At 35.5% G+C, this 13,151-nt stretch overlaps 6 protein-coding genes across 6 annotated transcripts; 5 read left to right on the plus strand and 1 right to left on the minus strand.

Annotated features, from left to right (window-relative positions):
• Window positions 1-9: 9 nt before the first annotated feature.
• Window positions 10-1,506, plus strand: LOAG_03352 (hypothetical protein; the record flags this gene model as incomplete). Its single annotated transcript, XM_003138889.1, has 6 exons — window positions 10-92; window positions 119-143; window positions 322-422; window positions 654-742; window positions 939-1,030; window positions 1,363-1,506. The coding sequence occupies 6 exons, from the start codon at window positions 10-12 to the stop codon at window positions 1,504-1,506; spliced, it is 534 nt and encodes a 177-aa protein (XP_003138937.1).
• A 1,502-nt stretch (window positions 1,507-3,008) lies between these two features.
• On the minus strand, window positions 3,009-3,496 carry LOAG_16962 (hypothetical protein; the record flags this gene model as incomplete). Its single annotated transcript, XM_020449616.1, has 2 exons — window positions 3,009-3,104; window positions 3,410-3,496. 2 exons carry the CDS (start codon window positions 3,494-3,496, stop codon window positions 3,009-3,011), a joined length of 183 nt encoding a protein of 60 aa, XP_020306829.1.
• Window positions 3,497-4,958: 1,462 nt separating this feature from the next.
• Window positions 4,959-5,165, plus strand: LOAG_16963 (hypothetical protein; the record flags this gene model as incomplete). The annotated part of the gene is made up of 1 exon (XM_020449617.1): window positions 4,959-5,165. The coding sequence occupies one exon, from the start codon at window positions 4,959-4,961 to the stop codon at window positions 5,163-5,165; it is 207 nt and encodes a 68-aa protein (XP_020306830.1).
• Window positions 5,166-7,109: 1,944 nt separating this feature from the next.
• On the plus strand, window positions 7,110-11,040 carry LOAG_16964 (hypothetical protein). Its single transcript, XM_020449618.1, has 10 exons — window positions 7,110-7,243; window positions 7,548-7,679; window positions 7,799-8,008; window positions 8,290-8,527; window positions 8,862-9,037; window positions 9,114-9,243; window positions 9,670-9,773; window positions 9,879-9,991; window positions 10,216-10,368; window positions 10,798-11,040. Exons 1-10 carry the CDS (start codon window positions 7,154-7,156, stop codon window positions 10,991-10,993), a joined length of 1,542 nt encoding a protein of 513 aa, XP_020306831.1. The 5' UTR covers window positions 7,110-7,153; the 3' UTR covers window positions 10,994-11,040.
• A 174-nt stretch (window positions 11,041-11,214) lies between these two features.
• On the plus strand, window positions 11,215-11,755 carry LOAG_16965 (hypothetical protein). The gene is made up of 2 exons (XM_020449619.1): window positions 11,215-11,480; window positions 11,538-11,755. The coding sequence occupies exons 1-2, from the start codon at window positions 11,354-11,356 to the stop codon at window positions 11,678-11,680; spliced, it is 270 nt and encodes an 89-aa protein (XP_020306832.1). The 5' UTR covers window positions 11,215-11,353; the 3' UTR covers window positions 11,681-11,755.
• Window positions 11,756-12,854: 1,099 nt separating this feature from the next.
• LOAG_03355 (hypothetical protein) lies at window positions 12,855-13,151 on the plus strand (the record flags this gene model as incomplete). The annotated part of the gene is made up of 2 exons (XM_003138892.1): window positions 12,855-12,951; window positions 13,045-13,151. Coding segments are annotated over exons 1-2 (183 nt in total), but the record flags the coding sequence as incomplete, so codon positions are not given.

A 13,151-nucleotide genomic window follows, 5' to 3' on the forward strand; every position in this document is an offset into this window, starting at 1 on the left:
TATTTGGTCATGTTTACGGCCCGGGGTTCATCAAGCAGGAGGGTTAAATTCATGTTGCATCGAGTAGGTAATGGTAGTGGATGTGGACTCTAGTTTTTCCTTTATTTATTTCTTACAGTAGAACTGGTCGTTGTGAGACTACAGTTATTTAGCTGAGGTGGCCTCACGCAAGAGCCTATGCAGATGGAATGACGTTCGAGAGCATTATACTTATAGCTCGAATAATCTTAGTGATTGGTGATTCCAAAAATCCTCTTTAACTACTGTAAAATGTTGGGAAAGTATAGGTTATTATATTGTAAGATAGAAGAATACTTGAAGAAATATTTGATATATGATCTTTCTGGCTATCATAATTCCGTACTCTGGACTGATCACTCAGAATTACGTGGCCTCACCATTTGTTGTAAACTTGTCATCATGTATTCGTTTTCATAGTTCTGTTTGTCATTAAACGCACTAAAAAGTCGAACTTTGTTATTTTCAGGTGATTCAACAAAGTCGTGTTGAGTAATGTGTATGCTGCGAGTAAACAAATTTCTTCTCTGTATGTATTTATCAAAAAGTGCTGAGTAGAGCTTCTATATGATTACAATTTCGTTATTAATCTTACTGATACTGATTTATTCTTTAAAAGTAATTTTTTTTTAAAGATCCGATGGTGCCAATAGAATAGTTATATCGGCAACAGTAGAAAGGAAATATTTACGCTCTAGCTTTGAGAGAGCTTTGTTATGTTGTCGTATTTTATTCTCACCGTTACGTTAAATTTGTTGCCTAAATTTTAGCAGAATCCATCAGCATAGGTTTATGATTTGTAGTTACGGTGTTTAACATATATTATTTCTGTTAATGTATCGATGGGACAAAAGGTAGTTCCACGAATAATTTCCGGAAGGATAAAGATTAATGTATATATGGTGAAAATTCGCCTTCAGACGGGAATCGTGAAGTGATCACATCCCGTCATATAAAAATAATCGTCTCAGATTGCAGATTTGATATGACAGTTCCACTAATCAGAAATATGGTACAAACGGAGTGGTTCTTTGCCTTCGTGTAACTTGATTTCCGCATGGCATCTCAACATATCTGACCATTACTTGATTTTCCAATCTGATTTCGGAATCTTCCGAAGTGCTAATTGAATATTCTAATTACCCAACCCGTCGTGTCGTTGCTGTTGTAATTTATCTTCGCTATTATCTCGGTTTATGACACGACTACCTATGCCATTTTGGAAAAGTGTTGCTTAGGTGACTTTATTCCTGAGATTCCTTCAGTATTATATCCTACAAAACCATTTAAGGTGAGAAGTGTCGCTGGAATGTAGATATTCATGAAATTTAGTGAGAATTTTAGGCAGTTCCAAACACTCAACATATTGCAGCACATACTGTGACTTCTTCAAAGTGTCATTTTGGATTGGTAGAACTGTGGGGAATGGCAAATCTGAGGTATCGCCTAGCAGTTAATTTGGTGTACGTTTTGCTGCGTTCTTCGTAATTTAAACTTTCTTGTATATTACAAAGCTTGTCGCACATGAAACGACGGAGAAATGCATTGTCATGAGTATTCCGTGTCCCATGACAATACGAATTTGGATTTATACCCCACCTAGTTTCAATAAAGGTACAGAGAGATGGAAATAAGGAATTGGGCATATAGGTTAAATTAATGAAATGAACTTAATCGTTGTTATGAACTGTGGCAACACAGAAAAGCTTGTATTCGACAGCTGAAAACCTTTCATGGTGAAGTCTTGCTTTTCCCGGAAGTTTTAATCTGGTTTGGAAAGTTGGGTGTTGTGAACTAGTCACAATGAGTGAAGTTCAATTTCTGATAGCAAAACTTTAGCTCCAATGCAAATGTAAGCAGTAATTAGCAGATAAATGTATTTCTATTTGTATTTACATGCTGAATTTTCTCTGAAAGCTTTATTAAAAGCTTACGGATGCATTCATACCAACTGAATTTTCATCTGCTTCTTTATTCAGATTCATCAGTGATTTGTTATTGTACTGATGATTTTATTCACCTCCTTTCATCTATCCGCTACTAATTTAGTTCCATTTTGTAAATAAATTGACCATTGGAAATGAAACAGTTCATAATGTCTTATGTACGAAGTTATCCTTTTTCTTGCTTTCCTATTATTAAAAAGGTATAGATTTATGTGTTTGATTTATCTATACCCGTTTATACATTTATTGTATATTTGAATTTAGACGAACTAAACTTTGTATCCACATGGAATGGCCCAAAAGAAAGCACCTTTCATAAAGTAAAAAAAAGCGAAAGGTTACTCCAGCAAATAACTCAGAAGCATACTCGAACCTACAAATAAACTGGTGGTTCAAAATTGCCTTGGATCAGAAAGTACTTAGGAATGGTCAAGTTCTACTTTTCCTGATGTTTAAAATCTTGAGAAGAAATCGTTCTTCTAAGTGAATGTTTCCTAGAAGTATGAAGCACGACCGAGAAGTGGGAACTGTGCGGACAATAATCTATTATTTTTTGGTTTCAGTTCCTAAAACTACTGACTCAAAGCAGAAAAGAAACTGATTTTTTGATTGAAATCAGTAATTTTATAAATGAAATAATGATAAATTGGGACTGTTAAGAGTCTGCTATACACAGCATTGCATTCCAATAGTTCTCTTTTTACATTACTTTACTTCATGTAATGGATCGGTTCGTACTATGAATAGGTAATTTTACATTGCGTCAAGCCAATATCAATCATTTTTACTAGTTGCTGAAATATTTCATAAACTGAGGATACGGATCATTTTTGTGCCTATATGCGTATATAATTCTGGCTGCCGAAAGATCCAACATTATTCCTCTACATGATTCCAACTGTTTCAATAAATTTTGAACGATTGTTCTAAAGCAGGAGAAAACTGCTTAGTCTGAAATTTGGATAATTTTAATTTTGTCAATCTCATGTGATCAGCAAAGAAGCGTGAATTAACGTTATTAACCCCGCTTTCAAACAAAGCGAATTACAACTTTTCAAAGGATCCCGAAAAGCCGTCACGCATTAGTAAGCTCAAGTTCGGCGCAACACTGCGATATACGTCGACGATACAAAAACCAGTCTGGAAAAATAACGTTTGCTACGTGAAGGCATTATCAAGTTCGTTAGCACTCTAACACATTTATAATAAGTCCTGTGGTGGTATGATCAATATGGTCATCTGAAAGGATCACTTTCGTGACCATCCCGTGTAATCTTCTACTCATTCGTATGGAGCTTTCGAGAACCTTACGTATACTTTACGCTTCTTCATTAATGATACCAACTACTGTCACTTCTTGAAATCAGATATGGAACGTGAGTTCTGTCTATATAACTCAGTATTTCTAATTTAACATTTCAATAATGAAAATTCCAGAAACACACAGCGAGATTCTTGTCGATGAAAAGGTTACAGTCTAAATCGTCATCATCTTCACCAAACGAATTGAGTAAATTCATCGCTACTTTCATTCACCCGATATAAAATAACTCGACCATTGTCATCGCGGGTAACACAGTATCGAACTGTAAACGACAATTATCAACAGAGTCTTTAATGTTCTTTTCTACAGGAGTTAAATTTGCAGATTTTACACTATATAAGTAGAACTCACTGAAATTACACCTAGTTCTCCTGAAAATTTTTTCATCCTTTGCTGCTGCTTAATGAGAGAAACCGAAGATGACAGAAAACAAGAAAATTTATATAGCAGCAAAGGTGGCTACATCTGATGGCATATTGTATAAAAATGACTGATTTGACATACGTGAAATTCGAGGTCGTTCTTAACAGCTGGTAGGAAATGCTGCCTTGCGAAGTAGACGGATATGCTTATCACCTAGAATTTTCAACGTCTGATCCATTTCAATATATCACAGGAGCATACCCGATCCTTTATTATTACATTAAGTATGACAATACAGTCAGTTAGGTATCAAAATGACTGTATTATAATGCCGTATTGCTAGAAATTTTAAATAAACCGGATGAAGGAATGGCATATTGGACGTCAACAAAATTTAGCTAGCGAGTTTGGAAAAAACGGCTTGATGATAGCATCAAGCGTTTTTTTGGATGACAAGTAAATCATTCAACATGAGGTCAACTGAATGGCATATAGGAGTCCTAGCAGAGTACAATGAATGGTTGAAGTTTACGATTTGATCTCATTTCAGAATTACTTGTTTTTTAAAATTTATTGATTTATTTACAATGGATAGTTATGAACTGGTTACAGAATAAATAGAAGGATATAATCTGTTAAAGTACCTGAGGATAGACTAAAAGTAAAGGCACCCAAAAGTAGGTCATAATTTGTCAGTGTTTGTAGGCAATCTCTCAAGATTTTCAGTTCCTGAAAAAAAAGAAAGTTCAACAAAAAAAGTTCACACATTCTTTGCAGGACAGAAATATAAAATAATACTAACATCGACAAGTTTGCTCATTTCTAAATCATTTATCACTTTTCCACTCCTAGCGTTCAACACGTGCATTACTGACCAAGTTATCGATAGCCAGTACTTATCGTATAATACTTCAAAGCTCTTTCTAACTCTTCCTTCGTCATAAATCCTGCCAAATTAATTTCTCTGCAAGAAAACAATGATGGATTATAAAACGAAAAAAGAAAAAGACATTTGTAGCCTAAAATTGGTGGAATAATGTTAACCGTAAGGGAACCTGAGCTATCTGCTTCTTTGTTCTTTCCTGATTTTTATGTTTTATCTTTTGTTTTTACGTGGGTCTTTCATTGCAGTTTTTTTCTGGTTTTTGCCCTCTGGTCGAGAAAGATTTGAGCTAAGATAAAGCCAAAAAGATTTTTTTTTAATTTCTGTAGCTATGTTTTGGCATTGCGGACGTAAGAGGATGAATGCGTCGCCACAGAGTAGTAAATCATTTTCAGCTCCGCTTCTAAAGTAATGAAGATGACAAATGCCGGCTTCCACTAAACTATTCATTGTGGGGAAGCGCTTCCGAATCCGTACGCTAATATCTCGAAGTACCAAACATTGTGTCAAACAGGCATTTCGCACAATTGTTCGACGACACATTCGCGATTCTTCATCCTCACCCAACACGCAGCTACTGACGAATAGCGCCAAACTGGGCAGTAATGAAGGTGAATCACCAAGCAATTAAAACAGAGGAAATTAACATGAAATTGGAATTAAAAAACTGATACACTCGTTCTCTTCGAAGATATTTTTGAAAAAATAGAGAAGTTCATCAATAAGTTACAAATCTTTCTATGAAACCCATATTATGGAGTGAAACGTCCCATCGAGTGGCAATGGACGAAACAAAAAAGCCTAAGACAAATATGAGATTACTGCGATTCAAATATTTCCCGAAATATATTTCATTCCGTTCAAATACACTGAAATATCTCTATTTTTAACGAAGATTAAAGATTGAATTAGCAGAAATATTTGCCTACTTTACACTCCCACTTCCCATTCATCTAGCGGTATATTGGAATGGACAGTACCGAACCATATCCTCAAGTACAGCTTTATGTTAGTAGTCAACACCAACATTTCAGCATCATCATCCACTATCAGAGATGTCGAAATTACGTCATAACATGAATACGTTCATTTTATTCAGCCAAAAGGAATAAGTGTGCCAAAAGGAACTTTAGTAACAAAAAGATGGTGAATTGTGGTTAGTGATGGAGTAAAGAAAAGCTTTTCAAGTTGCTTCGCATTTGATATACGAGACTGAAAACTTGGAAAAAAGGACCTTTCCACTTGTTAACTCATAAACCAGCCCGATTTATAATAGCAAGTGACAAGCAAGTACAAAACTGTCCAAATAAATAATTCTTTCAGCACAATTTTCCATATGCTGGCTTTTCAACGAAATAGCAATTTGAGGAATACAAATACAGATGCCGTGGAGATGTCTAAATTATAGGATATAACCATATTTTCCTTCCCTAGAAGAGAGTAATTTATACAACCATTGAGATAATTATTCAGTTCGCCCTTTTCTCGTGCATAATTACTCAGAAATTTGACATATTATCACATGACCAAAGAATAATTGTTCAAGCCATTTATCGAGATGAGATTATAAATGGGGAGTTTTTTGAACCCTCACTAAAACGGTGGTAATTGTGATGGAATGAGATTTCGAGAACAGTGGTAGTTTTAGTAAATCATTAAAAAAACCAGCAAAAGCAAACATCAATGGAAAACATCTGGAAACCCAACTTGGCGCTTATATTTTCATCTAAATCGAAAAGTACGCCATTGTTTGCTGTGCAAATATATGTCTTTTTTTCATTTCACATCCCACATTTCTGTAACAGAAATAAGTCCCGTAGCTTATGTATTTGGCAAAAAAAATTAATATGGAAAATTTCAAAACACTGACCATTAATCATAAAAAGAACTAGGTTAATCTAAACAAACCAGTATTAGTCTGTTGACCTCACACGGAACCTCATTTGTCAATATCAGCGATGATTAAATTGATAGATCCAAAAATTTTTGACTACTGTTTCAAATATCATTTGTGCTAAGCAAAAAATTTATATATGTAATATATATATATATATATATATATATGTAGAGAGAGAGAAAGCTGAGAGGGCATACATAAGAATACAGAGATAAAAATGAATGCATAATCTTAAATATTTATTTAATAAATTTCTGAAGTTGATGCTTAGTGTTAGAGGAACATACGATAGATCTCATTATAAGATATCCGAATGTAGTGAAAGGACTTCTTCAGTTCGTGTTACCTTTCACTGTTTTCTGGACTTCTAAATGACAGCAATACCTGAACATCATTGGTGAGAAACGTTTTAAATTAGGAAAAATAGGATATCCTTCATAGAATATTACACCTTCCTTCGACCTATCCATGCATTTGTCTGCCATTATGCACAGGTGAAAAAGTTTCCAGTATAGCTATTCTCGAGATACATTCCCTGACTTAGTCATTTGAGCAGCAATCCTCCGAGGTATTTACCAACAATTATTTCGTCTAGTAGCCATAAACTCTGCTACAACGGAATCTGTTCTCACGGGAACTAGAGAATTTCATAGTGTTGCTTACTTGAAGTTTTTCACCGTTGACAGCTGTGTTCCTGCAAGTAGTTACAGTTTATCGGAAGGATGGTTACCCCGGAGTTTGGGACACCAACATCGTTTGACGATGCCGACCGAGCGGTGTCTGTTCCACCCCAAAAGTTGCAGAGTTCAAAGGTGCGTTCTTCCATTTATTCATTGCACATGCTGCGGAACTTTCCGGTTATTCATTTCGTTTTTTTGCCCGTTTCTGAAAAAAAGTTTGCGTGACAACTTCTGAAGGATTCCTCGATCAGGCACTTTATTCATATTGCGCTAGTCAGCCATTGTCTTCAGAAATCATTGGGGAATTACATTATACTAAAAAAAAAAAAAAACAAGAAATATCGAATTTTTGTGTTGCAGTGCTGAGGTAGGGGAGGGAAACTTTAGAAGGGTGAACTGGGGGAAATAAAAAGAAATCCGATAAGTGATTTTGCAGGTAGTAGTTCTTGCAGCGAAAAAGTTGGAGACAGGGAAGGAAGTTCGTGTTGTACTGCCAGAAGAAAAATACCTTGGACGTCTTCAAGAAATTATTGTGAGGGATTATTTCCCTGAATTGCCAAAACTGAAAGTATGTATTTTTTCGATTACCTAGTAAAAGAGTTTATTCTGACAAAAAATTGCTAAGACTTAGAGGAAGCGCTTTTTCAAATTTGTCTAAAACAAAAACCTAAAACATTCTTGTTCTAGGCCCAGAAGGAATATTTGGACGCAGTTGCGGCTAATGACTTGACGAAAATTCGTGAGTTGCAGCTGCGCTACAGCACAAAGCGTACTATTCGGCGTACTTCACCTATGATTGCAATTGACAGCCCGGCTATATTTGATCCCAATACACCTGGACCTAGCTCTTACACAAAATCAAACGTTGCAAATAGCAAAGAAAAAAGCTTCACAAAGGTCCGATTTTAGTAGTGGATTGCATATGGAAAACATAATGCATTTAATTTCAATAGCAGTTGCCAAGAAAGGGGATTGTGCCTTGAGTAGATGGACAATGACAATTTTATTTCATTCATAGTTACGTGTGAAGCAGTTTTTTGGAAGAGCTACTACAGCCACACTGTGAAAACGAAATTTAAGTTGAAAATTAATATTTGATTAACCTTCAATATATGCTTGCAAATTAACTGCATTATTTAGAATTTCATTATTATTTCTGCAATACTATTTGTTTCTAGAGGGAAAAGACATGTGAAAGTCTTACGGTTGATACTTATTTGAATAAGTTCACCTCGGAAGATAATGCTTCATTCGAAGAACTTGCATTGTTGCACAAAAAGAAGGAACAAATCCGTAACGCATGGATGTATGAAGCAGAAAGAAAGCATAATGAAGAGTTTATTACCCGCGGAAACGAATTAATGAAGGCCGCTGATGAACAGATCATAATCTCTTTGTCTACTGGAGCCGTCGAAGGTATTTCAATTCGGTATTCATGGGTATTCATAAAGCTGCATTGTTTTTACCGAATTTTGATGTCAGTGAATTTAATAACAAATTCTGTTATTTTTTATTAGTAGATTTATTGACTTACATCTAATGAAGAATAACAGAATTTGGAACTGTGAAGTTTCGCATCAATTTCTGTGCATTATGGTATACGTCCCGGTACCCCGGAAAACTTTTTTTCTTACCTTTGAAAAAAGAAAACTTCAAAAGGAGTTGGAAATGTAATATTCAAATTGGCATAGCAAATAGTGCAAAGATATTTCAACGATTTTTATTTTAAATGGAAAATCAGTGATTTTAGGAAAGCCTAAAGAGCTTGATAACTGGGCTTATAAAGCACGAAATATTGTACATTTTCATCCTGAAGAGGCACCGTTGACACTGGATGAGCATCTTCAAAGACAGACAGCAAATCAAAGGATCATAAACAAAAGCGCCACCCGTTTTTCAGAGGAAGTCAGCAGGGAGAAAAGACAGGTATTTTTTTTAGAACTTTTTTTAAGAACGAACTTCTTAAATTTTTTTTGAGCAAACAATAAGTGACTAATTACAGATCACTGCAATTAAAGGAGTGCTGCAGCAGACAGCAGTGAATGCAGGAAAGGTGGACATAACAGGGCGTGAAGGAGGTTTTTCTAAGACTGGTGTGGTGGAATTAATTGCCACCCCATCACCAACTCCAGGTAATTTTTTTATGTTGTTGTTAAGATCTGTGGGGCTTTTCGGATTTTCACTTTAAATTTGCTTTCTTATATCTCATTAGATTGTCTTCCTTACCTTGCAACTCCATAGGTGAGGATCGCAATTTAAGGAAAAGGAAATATACCGTTCTCTCAGAAGCCAAGTAGTGTTCATTTATTTTTTGATTTCATGAACGAGATAGTGATGATAAATTTTCGGTGTTTTTTGCTGATTTGCAGTGGACAAACTGTTATAATCAATTTCATTTTTTATTGCAGTTGCAGTACTTTTTTACTCGCATTAGTGAGAATTATGTTTTTTTTTAATTTTTCAAGTTTTTTTTATAACTTTGCATACAAACCGTGAACAGGTGAGAGCTATGCATTCGACTATTTATTCTAAATTAATTTTGAAGTATTTGATTTGAGGCGTCGATGAATCTCCATTTATGACGTGGGGTGAAATCGAGGGGACGCCATTTCGGCTTGACGCTTCAGATATGGCTACACCATCTTCTGCTCCCGCTTTTAAGGCAAGTTATCTGAGTTTAGTTGTCAATAGTTTCTATAAACTCATTTTTCTAGTATACTATGTCTTAAAATCACTGTTGACATGCGTTTTTGAGTAGGATTTTTAGATTCCTGAAATACCGGTTCGAGAGAAGATAGCTCAAAGTATAGCTGAAACAATTGCAAAGCGTTATCATGATAAACGGAAAGTGGCTATGCGACAAGTGGAAAAACATCATGCGTAAGTTTTTTCATTTATCGCCCTTCAGTTATCATTTCGACATGATATAGTGTCTAATTTGAATATTCATTCGTCTATTGCTTCCAGTATTACTCTCATCATCAGATCATATGCACAGTTTTTGGGTAACTTTAAATAAACAAGCTGATTAGAAATAGCCGACTAACTTTTCTAAGCCTTCACTATTGTTGTCATTTAAAAAGTCTGATATCTGATAATTTTAGTAGAACACCGAGCTTCGGCTCTATACGCACTTCAGAAAAGCTTACTACGATGTCCCCTGCTGCGAGGCGTCTTGCAGCACATGGGCTTGGAATTCGATTGAGCTCAGATAGAGAGTTAAAGATCAGTTGCAATTGCACACCATCACGGTCAGGGTGAGCTCTCATGTTTAAAAAAGTCAATTATGCTGCAAAGTCTATTCGATGAAAATGAAATCATTTCAGCTGTACAGATAATCATCTTGGTTACGTTTGGTTCAAGATATGTATAAATATCCTCTTGATAATTCAGAAGAATACAGTTTGTAGATGAATTGAACATAACATTATTGTGCAGACATTTCGAGTTATTCTGTTTCTAGAAACAGATATTTAGTTTTTGCAAAAATGAAATATAATAAGCAGGCAGTCACTGTATTTTTTTCAAATTTCACATATGTTGTCCCAGCTGTGAATAACCTATATCTATCACAGTGAACTAAAGAAACCCGTTGTTTATTGAAAAACAGCGTATTTTCACATGAAACGAATCTCTTTATCTAAGTTATTGACGATGTCAGAAAAGCATTTAGGTTATCATTTTAGGACATCACATTCCATATGTTCGACTGGTACTCCAGATTTATCACAGCTGTTAAAGAAAACATCAAAGAGAAATGTAGAGGGCGTTATCACTCATGCAGACGCCAACTTATCCATAACCGATAATTTGCTTAGTTTCGGACAGTCAAGTACTACCGCTGTGAAAAAGATCCGTCCATCTGCGGCTGATTTCTTCTAATGTTTTATCACTTTGTGCATAATTCGCTACAAATAAAATTTTACCGCAGTTTATTTGTGATACATGCTGTCGTATTTTCCGTCCAGTATTTGTGGGACACTTAAATAAAATTAAGGTGAGCTTCAATAAGATGTCTCATTGTTCATGGCTGCATTCCTGTGATTAGACCGTTTGCACCATTTTTTCGCCACTTTTCTTCAGCCATGAATAAAGATAAAACACTGCTGTACATATTTTAGTTTTAGCAAGATTGAAAAGTGTTATGGGAGATCACACTTGATGTAGGTCCCTGACTCGAACTGTCATTTGTCAAAATATTGGGTGAAATGATTTACATTTAGGTCTGTTAATCTTCTTGAAATGATCGTTTTACATCAGAAACTCCAGAGTGAAGTTTCAAAAGTTGGTAACTTTGGTCAGTATCATGGAAAAGTGTATGTGTTTGTGCTTGCGCAGCATCGATTTTGCATTGTTGGTGCTGGTGATGGTTAGTTCGCGAGCCATCCATCGATAGCGGGTAGGGCGTGCCGCGTTTTTCTTTGAGGTATAGCATCATCACCAATATGGGCTGTTACACTCGCGGTAACGTCGTTGATGGTCATATGCGTCGTTGATGGTCTTGGTTGGCAGTGGATCGATCGATACAGTTTGTTTCATTGGGATGTATGTATTTCCAGTTCGGAGTAATCGGGTTTGTCTAACACGAGATCGGCATTACATCTGATGATGCGGAGACCTGAACGCATGATTAGTGCAGCTATATTTTCTGGGGAAGTGTTTGATTGTTCATTTCTTTTTTGATTTCAGATTATGAGTACCTAAAATCAGATAAGGTTCAGTCCGTTACGTTTTGGTTTCATTGCAGCGTTGCTTTGGTTAAAATCATTGCACTAAATTAGTACAAAAGATGAGTTGTTACTCGTTTTTGTTTTCTGTAGGGAAAATCGTTTTGGTGAGGCAGCGTATTGGACCTGCTCCTCACCTAAATCTAACGGTATTTCTTCTTTGGAGTAAATCTTTGGTTTCAGTTGTGGTAAAAGATTGCACTGTATTACACAGTAGCTTCTGGCCATGAATTTTTTAAAGACTGATGCTGTCCAGTATATTTGTTTTATATCACACTGTGATGTAATATCTTTCATGACACCTACAGGTGTCTCTCCCATTTCCAGTGATTATAGACTTGGTTACGGAGAGCCAGCCATCAATATAGATAAAACCCAAACATTCTTCTCTTGTACTTAATTTAATTCAAGTATCTATTAGAAGATGGATGGATATTCGTCACTTTTTATTTTTTAAGGAAATTTCGCAATAAATTTCTATAAAATGTTGAAGTACATTAGTATCTTCTGATGTTCCTTCTAGACTGATTTCCAAATACATTTTGCAATAATTCATAAAATGTTTTTCTTTACATTCACTTGTTTTATCACATAAGGTACTATTGTACCTTTACAATCCTAATCGAAGACAGAGAATGTGGCGTAATTTTTCATCGCTCCTCTGTCAGTGTGTCAACGTTTCTTATATTAGCAGTTTTCACAACCTTTTTCAAGTTTGAGTTGTTTCTGATTGACTTGCATAGATCCACTTTTTTACTGATGACTACTTAAAGAGTTATTCATCGATCTAGATTGCAAGTCATAGTGACTCTCGTGTTTTAAAATTCATTTTATGGTACTTGAAAATCTAAAATCGTGTTTGGCTCTGAAACCAGTTTAAATTTCCTTTAGATCAGATCAAAATCTGTTACTTAGCTTCTGTTTATCTGATTAAACGCGTGGGACAAGATCGTCAAGGTCGTCCAGTACTTTTCGCTTAAAAGTAGATTTTTAAATTGGCTGCTTACAGATATTATTAAACAAAGGCGTAATGTTATATGATGGTATACAAAGAAGCAGGTCATTCGCCGGAAAGCAAGAATAAGCTTACCGAGGCTGAACAAAGCAATAAAGGTTAGTTTGTTGGACGTCTCAACTGCGAATGGTATTGCTGGGTGTTTCATATGAAAATCGGATTCTAAGTTTGCATTTATTAAAAACTTTTAGAAGCTCACTGCTCATCACCTTCGTGTAGTATCAGAAGTGAAGAGTTAAGTGAAGTGAGTGGTGGTAGTCCAGCAACAAAAAGCCTTCGTAATAGCCGGCAGTTAATG

The sequence above is a fragment of the Loa loa genome, assembly GCF_000183805.2.
Source record: "Loa loa unplaced genomic scaffold supercont3.31, whole genome shotgun sequence".
In the NCBI taxonomy this organism is placed as follows: Eukaryota; Metazoa; Nematoda; class Chromadorea; order Rhabditida; family Onchocercidae; genus Loa; species Loa loa.